The 22,041-nt window shown below is 49.1% G+C and overlaps 1 protein-coding gene across 1 annotated transcript; it reads right to left on the bottom strand.

Moving 5' to 3' along the window:
- Positions 1-10,901: 10,901 nt before the first annotated feature.
- On the bottom strand, positions 10,902-21,245 carry KCNG4 (potassium voltage-gated channel modifier subfamily G member 4). The gene is made up of 3 exons (XM_077288885.1): positions 21,110-21,245; positions 16,950-17,732; positions 10,902-11,774 (listed from the first exon to the last, which is right to left on the bottom strand). Exons 2-3 carry the CDS (start codon positions 17,697-17,699, stop codon positions 11,004-11,006), a joined length of 1,521 nt encoding a protein of 506 aa, XP_077145000.1. The 5' UTR covers positions 17,700-17,732; positions 21,110-21,245; the 3' UTR covers positions 10,902-11,003.
- Between the last annotated feature and the right edge of the window lie 796 nt (positions 21,246-22,041).

Raw genomic sequence — 22,041 nt, 5'->3', positions numbered from 1 at the left:
CTCTAAAACAGGAGTCTGAACAATATAATCAGAAATTCCCTGTACCCTAGCAGCAAGCTGGTCTACACGAGAAGCTAATTCCTGAACATCCATGCTAACACAAGACTCCTTAGCCACCCAGAGAAAAAGAGGGAAGAAAAGGCAAAGCAAACTGCAGAAGAAAAAAAAATGACTCAACACCTTCCCTTCTTCTGAGATGCATTTAACTCATAGTGGGCCAGTTGTACTGTTATGATCCGGTGACTTTGGAGCCGCATGAACTTTCTCTGGAGTAGGTGGAAACTGTACTGACCGCAAAACCTGAACTAACACCGCAACTAGAAGTAGCCGTGGGGTGTGCCTAACAAACCCTAGACACCTCGACACAGCCGGAGGACTAAATACCCCTATAGATGGAAATAGGAATACTACCTTGCCTCAGAGCAGAACCCCAAAGGATAGGCAGCCCCCCATGAATATTGACTGTGAGTAGAAGAGGAAAGACACACGCAGGCAGAAAACAGGATTCACCAAAAGAGGCCACTCTAGCTAAATAGGGAAAGATAGGACAGAATACTAAGCGGTCAGTATTAAAACCCTTCCAAAAATATCCACAGCAGATAATACAAAAAGTTCCACAATCTAACTAAAGACATGGAATGTATATCTGCCACTCCAGAGAATCCAACAAGACTGAGAAAATACTGACACAATCTAAGCTGGACAAAAAAAAACACTGAAAAGCACAGAATTATTAAGCACACAGAATGTGTGCCACAGAAACAAAACCAGACACTTATCTTTGCTGATTTGGCAGAAGGCAGAAGGAACCAAACCAGGACCAAAACCTCCCAACAACCATGGACAACTGGCAAGGACTAATGAATCCTGCACGCCTAAATAGCCCAGTCAGAACTGCAATCAGCAGATACACCTGACCAGGACTGCAACTCAGGGACAACTGCATTACCACCTACAACCACCGGAGGGAGCCCAAAAGCAGAATTCACAACAGATCCCCCAATTTATACAGAATGATAATCTAACTAAAAGTGAGAGATTACGGTTGAAACAGCTGAGGGATCTCCCTGATGTTGTGATTAAGCCGGCGGACAAGGGGGGTAACATCGTCATATGGCCCAAGACGATGTACGAAAAAGAGGCCATGCGACAATTGTCAAATGTAACATGTTATAAGAAGCTGACATATAACCCCTTGTCCGCCTACTGCACAGAACTCCGGGAGATCCTCAGTAAAGCCACTGATTGTGGCATTATAACGAAGGAACTTTGTACAGCATTAGTTGTAGCAGAACCCACGGTACCGACATTCTACCTCCTCCCCAAGACACATAAAAATGCTTTGATACCACCCGGACGCCCCATTGTGTCAGGGAGAGGTAATTACTTAGAACCCATTAATAAATGGATCGATTCGATCTTACAACCCCTCATGGAAGAACTTCCCTCTTTTTTAAAAGACACCAATCAGCTTTTACGTAGAGTGGATGATTTAAAATTGGGTGATGATAATATAATGGGAGCAATGGATATGGAATCATTATACACGAGCATACGTCATAATGACAGTTTAGCAGCTACGGAATTTTTCCTATCCACATCTAATTGCTCCCCTGATTTTCGAGGTTTTCTCCTAGAGGTTTTGAGATTCACGCTCACTCATAATTTTTTCATGTTTAGGGGGTCCTTTTTCCTGCAGCTCCAGGGAACAGCCATGGGAGCGGCCTTCGCGCCCTCCTATGCCAATCTGTTCCTGGGGCTGTGGGAAAGGGACCTCCTACGGTCAGACAGTCTGTTGTCTATGGAGCGCGTCCTTCTTTGGACGCGCTACATAGACGACATTCTTGTTGTCTGGCAGGGCAGTCATGAGGCCTTTTCGGGGTTTGTGGCTGCTCTGAACGATAACGATAGAAACATCAGATTGACAGCAACATCCAACAGTTCTAGTATCGAGTTTCTTGATGTGAGACTAACTAGAGATAGGGCTGATACTATCCAAACTACAGTTTACAGGAAACCTACTGCCACCAATATGCTCCTTCACGCTTCCTCCTCCCATCCAGCCCACATGGTTCATTCAGTCCCGATTGGACAATTTTTACGCATACGCAGTATTTGCTCTACTAATGTTGAGTTTGAAGCTCAAGCCAGGGACCTTAAATCTCGCTTCAAAGAACGAGGATATAGCAATCGTGCTATCAAAAGGGCATATTTACGTGCAAATCATAGTGACAGGAACACACTGCTTTATGGGAGTCATGAAAGAGGTAGCAACTCTGATGACATCAGATTTGTAACCAATTTCAATTCAACGGCAGGAGCAATACGTAACGCACTGGAGCGTGCTTGGCCCATTTTAAGAACTGATCCGACTCTAGCTAAATTACTACCCAATGGGCCTTTGATCACGTACCGTAGGGCCAAGAATATTCGTGATCATCTGGTACGTAGCCACTACGTAGGGAATCCACCTAGAACATTTTTAAATTATCCAAGTAACAGACCAAGAGGTGGCTGTCGTGCATGTGGACAGTGCATTGCCTGTAAAAATATCGTGAGAGAGGACACTTTCGTGGACTCTTCTGGACACAAAAGTTTTAAAATAATGAAATCTATTACATGCACGTCCAAAAATGTAATGTATTATGCATCCTGCCCGTGCCCATTGATCTACGTGGGGTTAACAACGTGGCAATTAAAAATGAGAGTGAGGGAACATGTCCGAGGGATCGAGGCAGCTGCACAAGAAACGGACATTCAATTATTAAAAACGATACCCAGAGACTTTAAGTCACACCACAATTGTAACAGTAGTGTGTTAACGCGTCAAGGGAATAGACATGATAGAGATTGGTGTAAGATGAGGGAGAATCTCGCACTGTTTGGCACAGCTCGAGACTCGGTGGATGTGGACGCTCAGTAGTGTCCACCCTCATGGACTCAATGAGACTAAGTTTTGCGTCGTTTCTGTGATCTTGGTTGAGGCACAGGAGGTGGTGGGGCACATATCTAGGTGCACCCGTGCTTGTTTTTAACCATTGTTTTTAACAATTTTAGATACATCCTATCTTTTGGATATGTCAGATGACACTTTGATTGGACCCAAGTTCTTTCTCGTCTACTTCACAAAGTTCTACGGAAGACGGCATTTGGAGAATATACATTGAATCCCATTATGTGGTTCTTCACTCTGTCGGTGGTCATATTCTTTTAAAAGAGATATGAATTTGTCATGTTTTATATTGTGTGTTATATTAGTTTTATTTTTCTTATGTTGTAGCATTTTTGTTTTTTTATTGTATGTCATTATCATCATCAAAGTTCTGCATTTATTGCTCTCTGGTGGTTTGGTATACTGTCCTGTTAGGCGGTGAGGGGGTCAGGTGCCGCATGTTATGCTCTCTATACATGTCTGATTAAGTGACATATTTTTGTCTATGACACGAGTTGCGTTATGGTAGCATGCTATGCGGCACTCTGGCTAGCTCTTTGCGCCCCGTTCCTTCCTTTATACACCGCGGCTATAACACTCTAGCCTTAGTCCTTTATCTCCTGTAGCGCCAACCACACGCATGCGCACTGGGCACCGTCGCTCTTGGCGGCTTGCGACGTCTATATGTTTGGGTGGTTGCCATGGTTTGGCGACGCCCCTGCATGACGTCGCCGCCGCTGCGAGCTATGAGTTGCCTTGGTGACGCCTGTGTCACTTCTGGTGTGCGCCGCCGCTGGTACTGGCGGTGCTGTATATAAACCCCGGCATATTGGTCATCTGACACGCCCCCTGACGAAGGAGTTTATCTCCGAAACGCGCGTCGGGCTGACGCGCAGCCCGTGGATCTGGTACACATCCGTGAGCCGCCCGGACCAGGTAATATATACCGAGGCAGCTTTGTCTGCCTAGCATGGAGGTTGTGGTGGTACCACTTTGGTTCTCCCTGGTTTTGGGGTAGTGGCTCCAGCGATTGCTGGTAGTAAACAGTAGCATAGGCAGTCTGGTCTTTCATAATTGGTTACCCTGGACATCTAGAACCTTTTGGTCCTCCACATACATTTGTGTAGTATTTTAACCCACTGTGGTATCTATATGGTTGAATTATGTGTCCTAGGGTATAACAAGATGACAAATTGGTATGTGCTACATAGATATCAGCCACATCGGCTTTTTTGTGGTTTTCCCTATGCTAACACCTTATAATTATAACAGGGAACCATTTCCCGGTCTGCACGTCGTGTGTTTGCACTGTAGCATTTCTTTTGTGACCTGCACCATTCCTCCATTTTGTTCCATTTTTGTCTGGTTTTTGTCATTTACGTATTTTGTATTTTGCATTTAATAAAGAGTTTTTTTGAGTATAATTATCCTCTTTTGGTCATTTTCTGTGGTTTCCACATCCCCCTCGCATTTGATAGTAACGACTGGTTTTAGTCTGGCAAGTGTGCAACAGTTAGAGTATATCACTATTCTACTCACGTCATGTTGCCATACAATACCGCCATTTTGATATTATATTTGTATGTTGAATACTGTATAGGCAAATCATTTGTTTGTTTGTGGCACCTCTAACACCCCCCTGTCTATTCTAAGGTCTAATAGGGTGCATTAGGGGGAGCCTAAGTGTGGGGGCGCCATTGCGCAGGTTGTGGGGGTGCCAGCCGCCGCAGTTAGGTAGGGCAATTCATAGGTGCATTGCAGGTACTTCCAGGTTTATATTAATCCATTAATGATGCTTTAATATTGATTTTTGACATTTTTTCATTTTTTTATTATTATTTTTTCTATTTTTGTTCACCTTTTCATCTTTTTTATTTTTTTGTGCACACTGATTTTTGAGTTACCTGGTGCTCAATGTTTTCTGCAGTGTGATGTATTTGGGAATAGGTGCAAAAACAAAACAAAACTTTTTGGGGAGGTTCGTGCAATATATGCATATGTATGTTCTTGCACCTTATTCCATTAATCTGAATATATTCGGTGTATATTATTATTATTATTTAATTATATAGCAGCATTGCTTCCATGGTATATCTCTATGATTTTTCTCCTTGCTTGACTTTTCTGAATCATACTGTCCGCTGTCTGACTTCTCTCCTTTCTTTCACTTTAGGGCTTATTAGGGAGAGTCTGCGTTGAGCGGGGGCGCCACTGAGCAGGTTCTAGGGTGCCAACCTCCGCAGCAAGGTAGGGTATCAATAGTTGGACATTAGGGGTACCTTGCACTTTTCTATCATAACCAAACAGCAGAAGCAGTCTTCTATGTGGCCGATTGTTTAGATGGTTTTGTTTTGTCTCTTTTTTTATATAAAATATTTATTATTAAGGTTAAGTTTTATCTAAACTAATATTGACATAAGTGCTAAAGTCAGTGAATGAATTTTTCTTTTAGTAGCATACAAATTTTTTCCTTCGGTGAATGATCAGCGGGTCCCGGTACGGGGGGCTTCATGGTGATCAGCGGCTCTTGGTATGGGGGGCTTTATGGTAGATGTAGAATGTGCCATCAGCAGCTGCCACAACCGGTGAGGGTCCACCCAACCACACTAATCTTACTCCACCTGCAGAGGGAAATAGCCGATCATCTCCTGCAGCTATGATTTCTACTGGAACCTGAGGAGACGTTATCTACATCCTGTGATGTCATTCTCATCGCACAATCGGTAACAATCCCGAATAGAAGGACGAATTGGAAGCATTTCAAGAGACCAAGATGGATGAAAACAAAACTTATCACTTGTTAAAGAGGAAAGAAGAAAATGTATATTAAATGGAAAGAGGGGCATATCTAAAGAAGAATATAATGCTGTCTGCAGGGCAAGAGTTAGAAGAGCTAAAGCCAGTAATGAAGCGAGGCTTGCAAGGGAGAACAAAAGAAGTAAAAAAGGATTTTGGAGGTATGTCAAAAGAAAAGTCACAGATGCTATAGGATTTTTGCAGGATGAAAAGGGTGAAGTGGTCAAAAATGATGATGAGAAGGCAGAACTTATAAATTCCTATTTTTCATCTGTGTTCTCTAAGAAAGCAAATGTAACATCAACTGATCTTCACGGTGCCATCTAAGGAATAAAAGAATCCACACGATCCATAAGCAGAGAGATGGTGAGGGAACACTTAGCTAATTTACATGAATTTACATCTCCTAGTCCAAATGATTTACATCCTAGGGTACTGAAATTACAGGCCAGTGAGCCCTACTTCTATACCAGGGAAGATCTGTGAACAAATTCTTACACAGCATGTATGTAAGTACTTGGATAAGTATACAGTAATTATCCTGAGCCAACATGGGTTTGTAACAAACAAGTAATACATGACTTATCGAATTTCTTTCTATTATAGAATCACTGACTGTGTGGATCAGGGAAGTGCGGCAGATATAGTATATCTAGACTAAAGCAAAGCATTTGATAAAGTATCTCTCATACTATCCTTATTGAAAAAATGGCTAAGTATGAGATTGACAAGGCTACAGTTAAGTGGATTCATAACTGACTCAGTGATCATACTCAAAGAGTGGTAATAAATGGTGGCACATTCAATTGGAAAAGTGTTATAAGTGGGGATCACAAGGCTTTGTCGTGGCCCCAGTGTGGGAAGTGGGGAACCACAAGGCTCTGTCCTGGCCCCAGTGTGACAAGTGGGGTACTACAAGGCTCCTTCTGGGCCCCAGTGTTAAAAGTGGGGTACCACAAGGCTCTGTCCTGGCCCCAATGTTACATAACTTTTTGACAGTGAGGTGATCAATGTATGGATCAGGCTGCCACGAGAGGTGGTGAGTTCTCCGTCAATGTAAGTCTTCACAGAGGCTAGAGAGACATCTGTCTGAGATGGTTTTGTGAATCCTGCACGGAGCAGGGGGTTATACACAAGGCTCCCAGGGGTCCCTTCCAACTCTGACATTCTAGGGTTCTATGATTTCTCAGCATGCCTTTTTCATCACCTTATGTGTTATAGTGAAGGGCAGGCTCCGCTCTGCAGTACGTCCACAAATAAAGCTTCAGGCAAGGATGTGACTGCCGGAAAAAACTACTGATGACATTCACTTCAGGACTGCTTATATGACTGATAGGAAGACACTGTACACAGTGCCTGCACAGGAGGCAGAGACTGCACACAGTGCCTGTACGGGAGGCAGAGACTGCACACAGTGCCTGTACGGGAGGCAGAGACTGCACACAGTGCCTGCACGGGAGGCAGAGACTGCACACAGTGCCTGTACGGAAGGCAGAGACTGCACACAGTGCCTGTATGGGAGGCAGAGACTGCACACAGTGCCTGTAGGGGAGGCAGAGACTGCACACAGTGCCTGTAGGGGAGGCAGAGACTGCACACAGTGCCTGTACGGAAGGCAGAGACTGCACACAATGCCTGCACGGAAGGCAGAGACTGCACGCAGTGCCTGCACGGGAGGCAGACTGCACGCAGTGCCTGCACGGGAGGCAGAGACTGCACGCAGTGCCTGCACGGGAGGCAGAGACTGCACGCAGTGCCTGCACGGGAGGCAGAGACTGCACGCAGTGCCTGCACGGGAGGCAGAGTCTGCACTCTAGGTAGACACTGCACAGGATCAGTCTGGACCTAGGATGAGGCTTTTAATATGGAGGTTTTAGAAGCTCTACCCATCTGGCCCCAACTGTGCCATGATGATCGTCTGCTCCTCGCTCAGTAGCTTTTCTTCAGTTGGGATTTGTGATGGTGAGATGTGGAGTGTGGGGTATCATTCTATGTATGTTCATATTTTTACTGATTTTAGGAGTGTTGTCTTGTTGCTCTGCGTCATTTTTTTTTTATTTTTTTTATTATTTATTGTTATAGCGCCATTTATTCCATGGCGCTTTACAAGTGAGGAGCGGTATACATAATAAAAACAAGTACAATAATCTTGAACAATACAAGTCATAACTGGTACAGGAGGAGAGAGGACCCTGCCCGCGAGGGCTCACAATCTACAAGGGATGGGTGAGAATACAGTAGGTGAGGATAGAGCTGATCGTGCAGCGGTTGGTTGATCGGTGGTTACTGCAGGTTGTAGGCTTGTCGGAAGAGGTGGGTCTTCAGATTCTTTTTGAAGGTTTCGATGGTGGGCGAGAGTCTGATGTGTTGTGGTAGAGGGTTCCAGAGTAGGGGTGATACGCGAGAGAAATCTTGTATACGATTGTGGGAAGAGGAGATAAGAGGGGAGTAGAGAAGGAGATCTTGTGAGGATCGGAGGTTGCGTGTAGGAAAGTACCGGGAGATGAGGTCACAGATGTAAGGAGGAGACAGGTTGTGGATGGCTTTGTACGTCATGGTTAGGGTTTTGTACTGGAGTCTCTGGGCAATGGGGAGCCAGTGAAGGGATTGACAGAGGGGAGAGGCCGGAGAATAGCGGGGGGACAGGTGGATTAGTCGGGCAGCAGAGTTTAGAATAGATTGGAGGGGTGCGAGAGTGTTTGAGGGGAGGCCACAGAGCAGGAGGTTGCAGTAGTCAAGACGAGAGATGATGAGGGCATGGACTAGTGTTTTTGCAGATTCTTGGTTGAGGAATGAACGGATTCGTGCAATATTTTTGAGTTGAAGTCGGCAGGAAGTGGAAAGGGCTTGGATATGTGGTTTGAAGGAGAGATCAGCGTCAAGGATAACCCCGAGGCAGCGAGCTTGTGGGACTGGGGAGAGTGGGCAGCCATTTACTGTAATGGATAGGTTCGTTGGGGGGGTCACGTGAGATGGGGGAAAGATGATGAATTCTGTTTTGTCCATGTTAAGTTTCAGAAATTTAGCGGAGAAGAAGGATGAAATAGTGGACAGACATTGAGGGATTCTGGTTAGTAGGGAGGTGATATCTGGTCCAGAGATGTAGATCTGTGTGTCATCAGCATAGAGGTGATACTGAAAGCCATGAGATTCTATGAGCTGTCCCAGGCCAAAGGTGTAAATGGAGAAGAGCAGGGGCCCAAGGACTGAACCTTGTGGGACTCCGACAGAGAGGGGGCGAGGTGAGGAGGTGGTGTGTGAGTGGGAGACGCTGAATGTCCGGTCTGTTAGGTATGATGAGATCCAGGATAGGGCCAAGTCATTCTGTTTATTCCCCGTCTTGTCTAGAGTCTTCATTACCTTACAAAAGGTTTGATCATTGAATTAGCTCAGTTACCATCTGCAGCCTGAATGTGCCCATGCCTCTTGATGATCCCCTGCTGACTTATTCTGATTATCCAGTCATGACCCTATGCTCTCCAAATGGCACATGTCACCCCTGTTAGTGCCTTGATCTCTGAGGAACCATTCTCAGGTCTGGGTGGCCTGAAAACCCTCCAACCTGTCTGCCTACCCCTGGATATAAGGAGGGGATGTGAGGACAGATGGACCAGTAAGATAGATCTTTTGAGGGATGCTGATGGTAAGGTCAGCACCCCAGAGAGACTTGGAGAAACCCCGATTACCCTGGAATTACTGCTGGAGGGGCCGCACTACATTACCAATCTGTAAGCGGGGGGATTGTGACTCCTCTCCGGGGGCATTTGTCCCGTTACTGGACTGTATACGTGCTCCTGGACTATTTTATCCTCTGTGTGGTGGATTGTTTCATGGACCTTTTGGGTTTCCAGTTAATAAAGGTCCTTGGACTGTTCACGCATCTCTCGCTCTGTTGATTGTGTGATACCCCGGAGTAGGACCCTGTGATGGGAATATTTTACAGACATTTTTGATTAGCAAAGATTCTGGATTGGCCATCAGAGCTTATCTGAATATTTATCTAAACCTAAAAGCAAAGCCACAAAAAGGGGAATAAAAATCCTCCAAGGATTACAGCAAAAGATACAGCAAAAAAAATGGGGGCAGCAGGGTTTACCTGCCCCGGTCTCAGTACTAATACCCTCAGGATGCAGCAAACCCATGTAGTGAAGATGGCGGCAACACAGGTGCAAAATACGGATGAGTTCTGTGTTTCCGCCATCTTCACTACATGGGTTTGCTGCATCCTGAGGGTATTAGTACTGAGACCGGGGCAGGTAAACTCTGCTGCCCCTTTCTTGCTGAACCTTTATCTCCAATACTGCGCTCCGTGCTGTAATCGTCTCACTGCAATCATCTCCGTGACCGTGCCCTCGCCGCTGTGACCGTGCCCTCGCCGCTGTGACCTTGCCCTCGCCGCTGTGACCGTGCCCTCGCCGCTGTGACCGTGCCCTCGCCGCTGTGACCGTGCCCTCGCCGCTGTGACAGTGTCCTCGTCCCTGTGACGTGCCCTCACCGCTGTGACGTGCCCTCGCCGCTGTGACCGTGCCCTCGCCGCTGTGACCGTGCCCTCCCGGCTGTGACGGTGCCCTCGCCGCTGTGACGGTGCCCTCGCCGCTGTGACGGTGCCCTCGCCGCTGTGACCTTGCCCTCGCCGCTGTGACCTTGCCCTCATCGCTGTGACCGTGTCCTCGTCCCTGTGACGTGCCCTCGCCGCTGTGATGTGCCCTCGCCGCTGTGACCGTGCCCTCGCCGCTGTGACCGTGCCCTCCCGGCTGTGACGGTGCCCTCGCCGCTGTGACGGTGCCCTCGCCGCTGTGACGTGCCCTCGCCGCTGTGACCTTGCCCTCTTCGCTGTGACCGTGTCCTCGTCCCTGTGACGTGCCCTCGCCGCTGTGACCGTGCCCTCGCCGCTGTGACCGTGCCCTCGCCGCTGTGACCTTGCCCTCGCCGCTGTGACCTTGCCCTCGCCGCTGTGACCTTGCCCTCGCCGCTGTGACCTTGCCCTCGCCGCTGTGACCGTGCCCTCGCCTCTGTCACTGCCTCCGTTCTGTATAACTGTGATATACCGGGTGTATTTCTGCTTCCAGCTCAGTGTCCGTCCAGCCATCGATCAGACCGTGGAGAACACTTTGGGATTTGGGGTTCACCGCCCCTTATCCTACAATGGTGGAACACACGGTAGACACGTATGGATTGTATATAAACGTATGGCTTTTATTGGTGTTCTGTTACACAGCTGTTAAAGCCTCAGTATTGGGCTCATGGCTTGGCTCCATATAACGTCACGTGTTGTCTACTTCCCGCTATAGAAATACTTGTAGGTGTCGTCGGACATGAGGCTGTCCGTGTCGTTGAAGGTGTCGCTCTCTCCAGACTGGTCGGCATCTTTCAGCCTCATCAGGCGGCTCTGGAGTCTTTCCTGGTCGCGCTTCAGCTCGGAGTAGGAGCGTGAGAAGGTGTGGAAGATGGATGTGGCGGGGAACGCCATGATCAAGATGCCGCTCAGGATGCTGCTGAGTGCCACCACCTGCCCCGGGATACTTCTGGGCACCATGTCACCGTAGCCAACTGTGGTCATGGAGATGATGGCCCACCAGTAGGACGCGGGCACGCTGGTGAATTCCTGGCATCGGCCCATTTCATTCTCCGCCAAGTGGACGAGAGGAGCAAAAAGTGTGACGGCTACGCAAAGGAAGAGCAAGAGGAGGCCGAACTCCCGGGTGCAGCGGCGCACAGTGAGGCCCAGAGTCTGCAGGCCCAGCGAGTGACGGGCCAGACGCATGACATACAGAATCCTCAAGGCACGTAGGACCCGCAGCACAAGCCCAATCTTCTCCAAGTATGAATTGCTGCCTGGCTTTTCCAGAGTTTTCTGCTCGTCCTCCACAATGAGAGACACGTAGTATGGTAAGATGGCCAGCACGTCGATGATGTTCAGCGGACCCTGGAAGAACTTGCACTTACTCTTGGCCTGAACAAACCTCAGTAGGAACTCTAGAGAGAACCAGGCCACGCAGACCGTCTCGATGATGAAGATGTTGTAGCATTTCTGAGAACATTCACCCTGGAGCAGAAAAACAAGAGAGTGCTCAGTACAAAATCTGCACTGTGTACAAGAGGAATAGAACTTTCTGGCCATTATATACTCGTATCCTGCACTTTCACTAATTCCCCCCCTTAATCCTCAGTTGTCTCTGAGCTGGTGGGGGAAGGCAAGCTGCTATGTCGTCCCCATATTCAGCATACATGGATATGAGGAATTATTGCTCTCCTGTCTTTATGTAGCATATGATCAGAAGTAGCATGCAAGATATTATGCAGAAGTACTGAGCGATGTAGCTGTGAATCCAGCTCTGAGGTGAGATAAAACACTGGAATCCGCACCATGCAATATTTTAAACTTCAGTACTGAGAAGTGTAGCTGTGAAACCAGCACTGAGGTGAGATAAAACAATTACTGCAAGGCAGCATGGTGGACATTATTCAATAGTACTGAGCAGTGTAGCTCTCAAACCAGTGCTGGGGTGAGGTAAAATGCTTACTGGAAGCAGCATCATCTAGTACTTTATACATCGGTACTGAGCAGTATAGGGGTGAATCCCACATTACACAGGAGTATTGAACAGTATAACTATGAGTACAGCTCTGAGGAAAGATTAAACTATTAGAAAGCAGGACATTACATAACAGGATTGATCAATGTAACTTTGAATCTTGATCTGGGGTGCCACAAAACACTTACTAGAAAGCAGCATTAATATTGAAAACATTTAGAAGAGCACAGCAGTGCTGTGTATCTGTGAATACAGCTCTGAGATTATATTAAACACTTCACAAGAAAGCAGTAGCCGCATGGAGGACATTGTACAGCAGGTCTGAGCAGTGTAGCTGTGAATCCAGCTCTGGGTGGGATAAATACTGACTAGAAGAAGCAGCATGGAGGACACTTTACAGCTGTGCTGCTGTGTGTCCATCCCTGGGGTCAGATAATAACCAGAAGCAGCAGCCTGGTCTCTATATTACTGTGCTTCCCTAGCTCACCTACATTACTTCCCTTAGGCGTCTGTAATCTGATCCCTCAGTGAGCCGTGTCCATCTAGTTTTGAGCAGGATGGATTTTAGCAGTTTTCAAAGAGAATGAGGAGTTTAGGAGACGAAAAGTGGCTTATAGGTGGAGACAGAAGTTTACAATATATTACAATGTTTCTTATATTTGCTTCTACAGTTGTGGCCAAAAGTTTTCACATTTTGCCTCTTTATTGTTTTTGCTTTTTTGTCGCTGTTTCTATGGTTACTGACGGGCAATTGTAAACATTCCGCACATTGTTACATTTTATTGACAAACACATGATGTTTCTGTAACCCTAATATCCCCAGTCCTGCCCCTTATTCTCCGCACTCCCGCCCCTTATTTTCCGCACTCCCGCCCCTTATTCTCCTCACTCCCGCCCCTTATTCTCCTCACTCCCGCCCCTTAGTCTCCGCACTCCCGCCCCTTAGTCTCCGCACTCCCGCCCCTTAGTCTCCGCACTCCCGCCCCTTAGTCTCCGCACTCCCGCCCCTTATTCTCCTCACTCCCGCCCCTTATTCTCCTCACTCCCGCCCCTTAGTCTCTTCACTCCCGCCCCTTAGTCTCCTCACTCCCGCCCCTTAGTCTCCTCACTCCCGCCCCTTAGTCTCCTCACTCCCGCCCCTTAGTCTCCACACTCCCGCCCCTTAGTCTCCACACTCCCGCCCCTTAGTTTTGGCACTCACCTACTGGTAACAGGTCCTGAAATCAGGCACCACGTCTGCCAAACCCTCCCCGCACTGCATCAAAAGGAGGAGTAGAATAGTGACTGCAGCTCTGGAGGATAAGACACCATGTAACATCAGAATAGAGACCACAGCTCTAGAGGTGACTGGAGGTAAGACATGATGTAACAGCAGAATAGAGACCGCAGCTCTGCAGGTGACTGGAGGATAAGGCATGATGTCACAGCAGAATAGTGACTGCAGCTCTGGAGGTGACTGGAGGATAAGACACAATGTAACATCAGAATAGAGACCGCTGCTCTGCAGGTGACTGGAGGATAAGGCATGATGTCACAGCAGAATAGTGAGTGCAGCTCTGCAGGTGACTGGAGGATAAGGCATGATGTCACAGCAGAATAGTGAGTGCAGCTCTGGAGGATAAGAGATGATGTAACAGGAGAATAGTGAGTGCAGCTCTGGAGGTGACTGAAGTATATGCTGGGATGTATGTGTGAGATGAGGTGACTCCTGTCCCTGGAACCTGATCCTGGACACACGACTCCGATGATATGTGCGGATGACGGCGCTCACGCTTCTGGTGGAGCCCCAGGAGGAGCAGTCGCTGGTAGTGGATGATAAAACTGAGGGAGACGCAGCATCCACCGTCCACTGAGAGTCGTTCTCAGGGCTGCGATCTGCAGCGAGATTGTGAGCCGCCATCATACCGTAATATCACAGAGTGCGGATGGCATCATAAATGGCCAGCCTGAAGAAGCAGAGTCCACAGCAGCACAGAGTGTTTCAGAGGTGTATGAGACTCGGCAGGCTGACCAGACATGAAATATTCAGCACGGGTGAAATTAGAGAAATCAATTTACTGATCTGAAAGTGAAAACCCCGAGTGATCGCCGGACCAATTAATGAAGGCATAAGGGAACTGTAGAGCCGCCTGCGACACCACGCTGATTGCGGCCAGAAATGGACACCGCAACCGGATCCGTCAGGGGAAGAGAGTGCTGATATAAGGGCGGCAGGGATGTAATACTATAGAGTTACAGCGCAGCCCCCGCTGCAAGAAATCCTCTGTGCTGCTGTAGACTATACTGCTGCCCCTGAAATTCTGTGTGTGACCCCCATAAGTTCTGCACACTCTTTCCTTAAATACTCTGTGCTGTGGATCCTGATCCTTTCACGCTATGTCTGACCTCCCAGAGGACTGTCACACTCTTATCCTGAAATACTCTGTGCTGCTGTGGAATTTGCTTCTTCCACTTAATAGTCCATGTCCTACTATTAGATCTGCGCTGTCTTGCTCCCTCCACCTGGAGAACATGAGGGGCAATCTCCAGAGGATACAATGGGGCGCTCCCTCCACCAGGAGAATGACAGGTGCAATCTCCAGAGGATACAATGGGGCGCGCCCTCCCCCAGGAGAACGACAGGTGCAATCTCCAGAGGATACAATGGGGCACTCCCTCCACCAGGAGAATGAAAGGTGCAATCTCCAGAGGATACAATGGGGCGCTCCCTCCACCAGGAGAATGAAAGGTGCAATCTCCAGAGGATACAATGGGGCGCGCCCTCCCCCAGGAGAACGACAGGTGCAATCTCCAGAGGATACAATGGGGCACTCCCTCCACCAGGAGAATGAAAGGTGCAATCTCCAGAGGATACAATGGGGCGCGCCCTCCCCCAGGAGAACGACAGGTGCAATCTCCAGAGGATACAATGGGGCACTCCCTCCACCAGGAGAATGAAAGGTGCAATCTCCAGAGGATACAATGGGGCGCGCCCTCCACCAGGAGAACGACAGGTGCCATCTCCAGAGGATACAATGGGGCGCTCCCTCCGCCAGGACAACGGTCAGGTCTCTAGAGGATACAATAGGGCGCTCCCTCCACCTTGAGAAAGAAGGGTGCAATCTCCAGAAGATACAATGGGGTGCTTCCTCCACCTGGAAAACAACAGGTGCAATCTCCAGAGGATACAATGGGGCGCTCCCTCAACCAGGGCCGGCGTTAGGGGCAGGCAGACCAGGCAGCTGCTTAGGGCCCCCTCACCTCCTGGGGCCAGTGGCGGCTATGGGGCCCCTAAGTAAGAGGGGCCTGGCGGCGACCCATCCCCATATTGCATACAGTTGAAAGCAGTGATGGAGGAGAAAGCGTCATGTGACGCTCCCTCTCCCATCACTTCCCCTCTGTCCCTGATTCTGCATGTTTCAGCAGTGGAGCTGATGAGACACTGAGACACTTTGCAGAAGTCAGAGCAGCTGGGGAACAAGAAGGAAAGGTAAGTATTTGTGTGTGTCTGCTGCACGATAGTGTGTGTGTGGGGGGGAACTGCACTATACAGTGTGTGTGGGGGCTGCCTTATACTGTGTGTGTGTGTGTGTCTGCAATATACTTTGTATTTGGCGGCTGCACTATACTGTGTGTTTGTGAGGGGCTGCACTATACTGTGTGTGTATGTGGTGGGGCTGCATTATACTATGTATGGGAGGACTACACTATACTGTGTGTTTGTGGTGGGGCTGCATTATGCTGTGTGATGGGCTGCATTATACTCTGAGGGGGCTGCTTTATAGTGTGTGTGGGGCTGCATTATACTGCATTTGGGGGCTGCACTATACTGTGTGTGTGGGGCTGCACCATACTGTGTGTGTGTGGGAGGGCCGCATTATACTGTGTGGGGGGGTTGCACTATACTGTGTGTTTGTGGGGGGGGCTGCTTTATACCCAGGGGGGGGGCTGCATTACACTGTGTGTGAGGGGTGTTGCACTAAACTGTGTGTGTTTGTGGGGGTGGGGCCTGCATTATACTCTGAGGGAGCTGCATTATACTCTATGAGGGGGCTGCATTATACTCTACCAAGGACCATGATAAGTGCATTTTACTATCTGTTCTATATGGGACCTGCCTTACACTGTATCGAGGACTGTCTGTCCCTATCATTCTTCCTCAGCCGGAGTAAGGGTAGGTGCACATGGTCAGTAAACGATTCGGGCTTGGACGTTGTGTACTTGTGCAGCGGCCAGATGTTACAGCATAGCGGAAATCCCATGCCTACTATGCGTGCACAGACGCTCGCAGCTCACTTGCGGAGACGGACATGCGGCGTATCTTTCTAGACCGCAGCATGTCAATTTATCTTTATTTGTCTCCGCAAGATAAATGTCACCCGTACAATGCATTGGATGCAGTGAATCTTCACGGTTCGATGATCACATGCGGATTCACCTGTGTTCAGTAGCCTGCAGCAGACATGTGCTGCGTCCAAAGCGCTGCCGATTACTGACCCTGTACACCTACCCTAATGAGTCCAGGAAACAAGCGTCAAACGACTTCAATATTGTTGGTCGTGCTCGTTTAGCGGCCTGAACTCAGCGCGTGTAAATACAACAGAAATGTATCTGTGTGATGGTGCGATATGTGAGCATTTGAGGCCCCACTTTGTCTAAAACCGGTCCTCGCTAGGACGACGGTGCAGTCTCATGCCATCACTCACCCTGTCCTCCTCGGCGCGGAGGTCTGGCATGGTGCTGATACACAGGTTGATGGCCGTGGTGGCCACGAAGAGGATGGACAGACAGGCGAACACCTTCCCGGGGAGTCCGGACTGCGGGTTCTCCACCATGTCCCGCAGCCCACTCATGCACTGGCCCACGGTGGAGTGGTCCTCCAGCACACAGATGGTCTCCCGCGTCCGCTGCGCCTCCTCCTCCTTGTTGATCTCGGCCAGGTCCTCCAGCTTCTGGAAGAGCTTCCTGAGGCAGCAGCGCTCCAGGCTGGACTCCTCGATGCCCCAGTACAGCAGCTCCTCCTGGAAGGACAGGGCGCACATCTCCCGCAGGAGCCGCAGCTTCCCCGCCGCCATGAAGCTGACGATCATACTGAACGCACACGGGCTCCTGTCAAAGAAGAACTCATGGGTGTCTTCATCAAAGTCATCGCAGACCTGGATGATCTCGTCGTAGCTGCTGCAGAACCTCAGCTTCCCGAGTCGGGTCATGGGGAAGTCGTCCAGGGTGCTCCAGGGCAGCAGGTAGCGGATGCCGCCCACATTAATCACGATCGCCTGCTTAAAGTCGCGGGTGTACAGATCATCAGGGTCGTAGATCCTTTTGGCCCGCTGGTACTGCACCCCCTTCAGTGTCTGCGAGTCTGAGACCACCGGGAAGAAGTGGTTGAGCGTAATGCTGGACGAGTAGCTCAGATTGCTGTAGTCGGGCTCGTTACCCCCAGAGATGATCGGCATGTCTGCCCAAGAGCTGACACTTCACACGGAGAACTGCAGGAGAGGAAGACATTACTGATGAGGGACACTGATGGTGGATCTAAGCCTCCTGTGTGATACTGTCTGCTGAGCCATGTATATAATCCTCCCCTGTGTGATGCTGACTGCTGAGCTGTGTATCTAATCCTCTCCTGTGTGATACTGTCTGCTGAGCCGTGTATCTAATCCTATCCTGTGTGATACTGTCTGCTGAGCTGTGTATCTAATCCTCTCCTGTGTGATACTGTCTGCTGAGCCGTGTATCTAATCCTATCCTGTGTGATACTGACTGCTGAGCCGTGTATCTAATCCTATCCTGTGTGATACTGTCTGCTGAGCCATGTATCTAATCCTATCCTGTGTGATACTGACTGCTGAGCCGCGTATCTTATACTGTCCTGTGTGATACTGACTGCTGAGCCGCGTATCCAATCCTCTCCTGTGGGATACTGTCTGCTGAGCTGTGTATCTAATCCTATCCTGTGTGATACTGTCTGCTGAGCCATGTATCTAATCCCATCCTGTGCGATACTGTCTGCTGAGCCATGTATCTAATACTGTCCTGTGTGATACTGTCTGCTGACCCATGTATCTAATCCTATCCTGTGTGATATTGACTGCTGAGCTGTGTATCTAATCCTCTCCTGTGTGATACTGTCTGCTGAGCTGTGTATCTAATCCTCTCCTTTGTGATACTGACTGCAGAGTCATGTATCTAATCCTATCCTGTGTGATACTGTCTGCTGAGCCGTGTATCTAATCCTCTCCTGTGTGATGCTGTCTGCTGAGCCGTGTATCTAATCCCCTCCTGTGTGATGCTGTCTGCTGAGCCGTGTATCTAATCCTATCCTGTGCGATACTGACTGCTGAGCCGTGTATCTAATCCTATTCTGTGTGATACTGTCTGCTGAGCTGTGTATCTAATCCCATCATGTGTGATACTGTCTGCTGAGCCGTGTATCTAATCCTCTCCTGTGTGATACTGCTGAGCCGTGTATCTAATCCTAGCTTGTGTGATACTGTCTGCTGAGCCATGTATCTAATCCCATCATGTGTGATACTGACTGCTGAGCCGTGTATCTAATCCCATCATAGAATTTCAATATTTGCAGATGACACTAAACTCTGCAGGGTAATCAATACAGGGGAGGACAATTTTATATTACAGGATGATTTATGTAAACTAGAAGCTTGGGCTGATAAATGGCAAATGAGCTTTTTAATGGGGATAAATGTAAGGTCATGCACTTGGGTAGAAGTAATAAGATGTATAACTATGTGCTTAATTCTAAAACTCTGGGCAAAACCGTCAATGAAAAAGACCTGGGTATATGGGTGGGTGACAAACTCATATTCAGTGGCCAGTGTCAGGCAGCTGCTACAAAGGCAAATAAAATAATGGGATGTATTAAAAGAGGCATAGATGCTCATGAGGAGAACATAATTTTACCTCTATACAAGTCACTAGTTCGACCACACTTAGAATACTGTGCACAGTTCTGGTCTCCGGTGTATAAGAAAGACATAGCTGAACTGGAGCGGGTGCAGAGAAGAGCGACCAAGGTTATTAGAGGACTGGGGGGTCTGCAATACCAAGATAGGTTATTACACTTGGGGCTATTTAGTTTGGAAAAACGAAGGCTAAGGGGTGATCTTATTTTAATGTATAAATATATGAGGGGACAGTACAAAGACCTTTCTGATGATCTTTTTAATCATAGACCGGTGACAGGGACAAGGGGGCATCCTCTACGTCTGGAGGAAAAAAGGTTTAAGCATAATAACAGACGCGGATTCTTTACTGTAAGAGCAGTGAGACTATGGAACTCTCTGCCGTATGATGTTGTAATGAGTGATTCATTGCTTCAATTTAAAGGGAACCTGTCACCACGTTTTTGGAAGATGGGATAAAAATAGCGTTAAATAGGGGCAGAGGTGGGCGTTACATTAGTGTGTGTGTTATGCGTTTATTACCCACCTAAGTTGCCGAAATACCTTTGCAAAGTCTCCGTTTTCGCCTGTCAATCAGGCTGGTCTGGTCAAAAGGGCGTCTTGTCTTCCCCCAGATTTTGCGTAGTTTTCCGTTGGTGGCGTAGTGGTGTGCGCATGCCCAAAGTCCTGAATCCTCTGCCAGGGGATTTAAAAGAGCGCGCTGTTCGTTTTCATTGGTGATCGGTGGGCGCGGCCATCTTCCTTTGGCCGCGCGTGCGCAGAAGCGGCGCTCTGCTGGCCGCGGCTTCAGGAAAATGGCCGCGGGATGCCGCGCGTGCGCAGATGGATATCGCGGCGGCCATTTTCCTGAAGCCGCGGCCAGCAGAGCGCCGCGGCCAGCAGAGCGCCGCTTCTGCGCACGCGCGGCCAAAGGAAGATGGCCGCGCCCACCGATCACCAATGAAAACGAACAGCGCGCTCTTTTAAATCCCCTGGCAGAGGATTCGGGACCTTGGGCATGCGCACACCACTACGCCACCAACGGAAAACTACGCAAAATCTGGGGGAAGACAACGCCCTTTTGACCAGACCAGCCTGATTGACAGGCGAAAACGGAGACTTTGCAAAGGTATTTCGGCAACTTAGGTGGGTAATAAACGCATAACAAACACACTAATGTAACGCCCAACTCTGCCCCTATTTAACGCTATTTTTATCCCATCTTCCAAAAACGTGGTGACAGGTTCCCTTTAAGAGGGGACTGGATACCTTTCTGGAAAAGTATAATGTTACAGGGTATATACACTAGATTCCTTGATAGGGCGTTGATCCAGGGAACTAGTCTGATTGCCGTATGTGGGGTCGGGAAGGAATTTTTTTCCCCAATGTGGAGCTTACTCTTACCACATGGGGTTTTTTTGCCTTCCCCTGGATCAACATGTTAGGGCATGTTAGGTTAGGCTATGGGTTGAACTAGATGGACTTACAGTCTTCCTTCAACCTTAATAACTATGTAACTATGTGTGATACTGACTGCTGAGCCGTGTATCTAATCCCATCATGTGTGATACTGACTGCTGAGCCGTGTATCTAATCCCATCATGTGTGATACTATCTGCTGAGCCGTGTATCTAATCCCATCATGTGTGATACTGACTGCTGAGCCGTGTATCTAATCCCATCATGTGTGATACTGACTGCTGAGCCGTGTATCTAATCCCATGTGTGATACTGACTGCTGAGCCGTGTATCTAATCCCATCATGTGTGATACTGTCTGCTGAGCCGTGTATCTAATCCCATCATGTGTGATACTGACTGCTGAGCCGTGTATCTAATCCCATCATGTGTGATACACCACCACTTTCCCATCATGGATTTCTCTATAAATGACATGCATAGTACTGGGTGATGCCCTGGGGTAGAAGTAGTAGATGATGGGGGTGATGGTAGGTCTCTCACCAGGTAAGTGCACTCGTCTTCTCCGCTCCTCTCCATCCATCTCCTCTCTGGCGGCTGCAGCAGACTACAGGGAATTTGTGGAGCGCTGTCTGTCGTCTCCTCCTCCTCTCACTGTCGCCTCCTCCAACATTTCCTCCTCCTGCCCTACACTCTCTTCTCCTGCCCCTCTCCTCCTACTTTTCCTCCTCCACCTGCCCTTCTCCTACTGCCCCTCTCCTCCTCTCACTGTCACCTCCTACAACATTTCCTCCTCCTGCCCCACTCTCCCTTCCTCCTGCCCCACACTTTCTTCTCCTGCCCCTCTCCTACTTTTCTTCCTCCTGCCCTCTCCTACTGCCCCTGTCTCATCCTCCTGCCCCTCTTCTCCTCCTGCCCCTCTCTCATCCTCCTTCTCCTGCCCCTCTCCTCCTCCTGCCCCTCTCTCCTCCTCCTGCCCCTCTTCTCCTCCTGCCCCTCTTCTCCTCCTGCCCCTCTCCTCCTCCCCCTGCCCCTCTCTCCCTCCTGCCCCTCTCTCCTCCTGCCCTCTCCTTCTCCTCCTCCTGCCCCTCTCTCCCTCCTGCCCCTCTCTCCTCCTGCCCCTGTCCTTCTCCTCCTGCCCCTCTCCTTCTCCTCCTGCCCCTCTCCTCCTCCTCCTGCCCCTCTCTCGCTCCTGCCCCCTCTCCCTCCTGCCCCTCTCCTCCTGCCCCTCTCCTTCTCCTCCTCCTGCCCCTCTCTCCTCCTGCCCCTCTCCTTCTCCTCCTCCTGCCCCACACTTTCTTCTCCTGCCCCTCTCCTACTTTTCTTCCTCCTGCCCTCTCCTACTGCCCCTGTCTCATCCTCCTGCCCCCTCTTCTCCTCCTCCTGCCCCTCTCATCCTCCTTCTCCTGCCCCTCTCCTCCTGCCCCTCTCTCCTCCTGCCCCTCTCTCCTCCTGCCCCTCTCCTTCTCCTCCTC

The sequence above is a fragment of the Ranitomeya variabilis genome, chromosome 2 (genome assembly GCF_051348905.1).
Source record: "Ranitomeya variabilis isolate aRanVar5 chromosome 2, aRanVar5.hap1, whole genome shotgun sequence".
In the NCBI taxonomy this organism is placed as follows: domain Eukaryota; kingdom Metazoa; phylum Chordata; class Amphibia; order Anura; family Dendrobatidae; genus Ranitomeya; species Ranitomeya variabilis.
The sequence above is the reverse complement of the archived record's forward strand: the minus strand, read 5'-3'. Positions and strand labels throughout refer to the sequence as shown.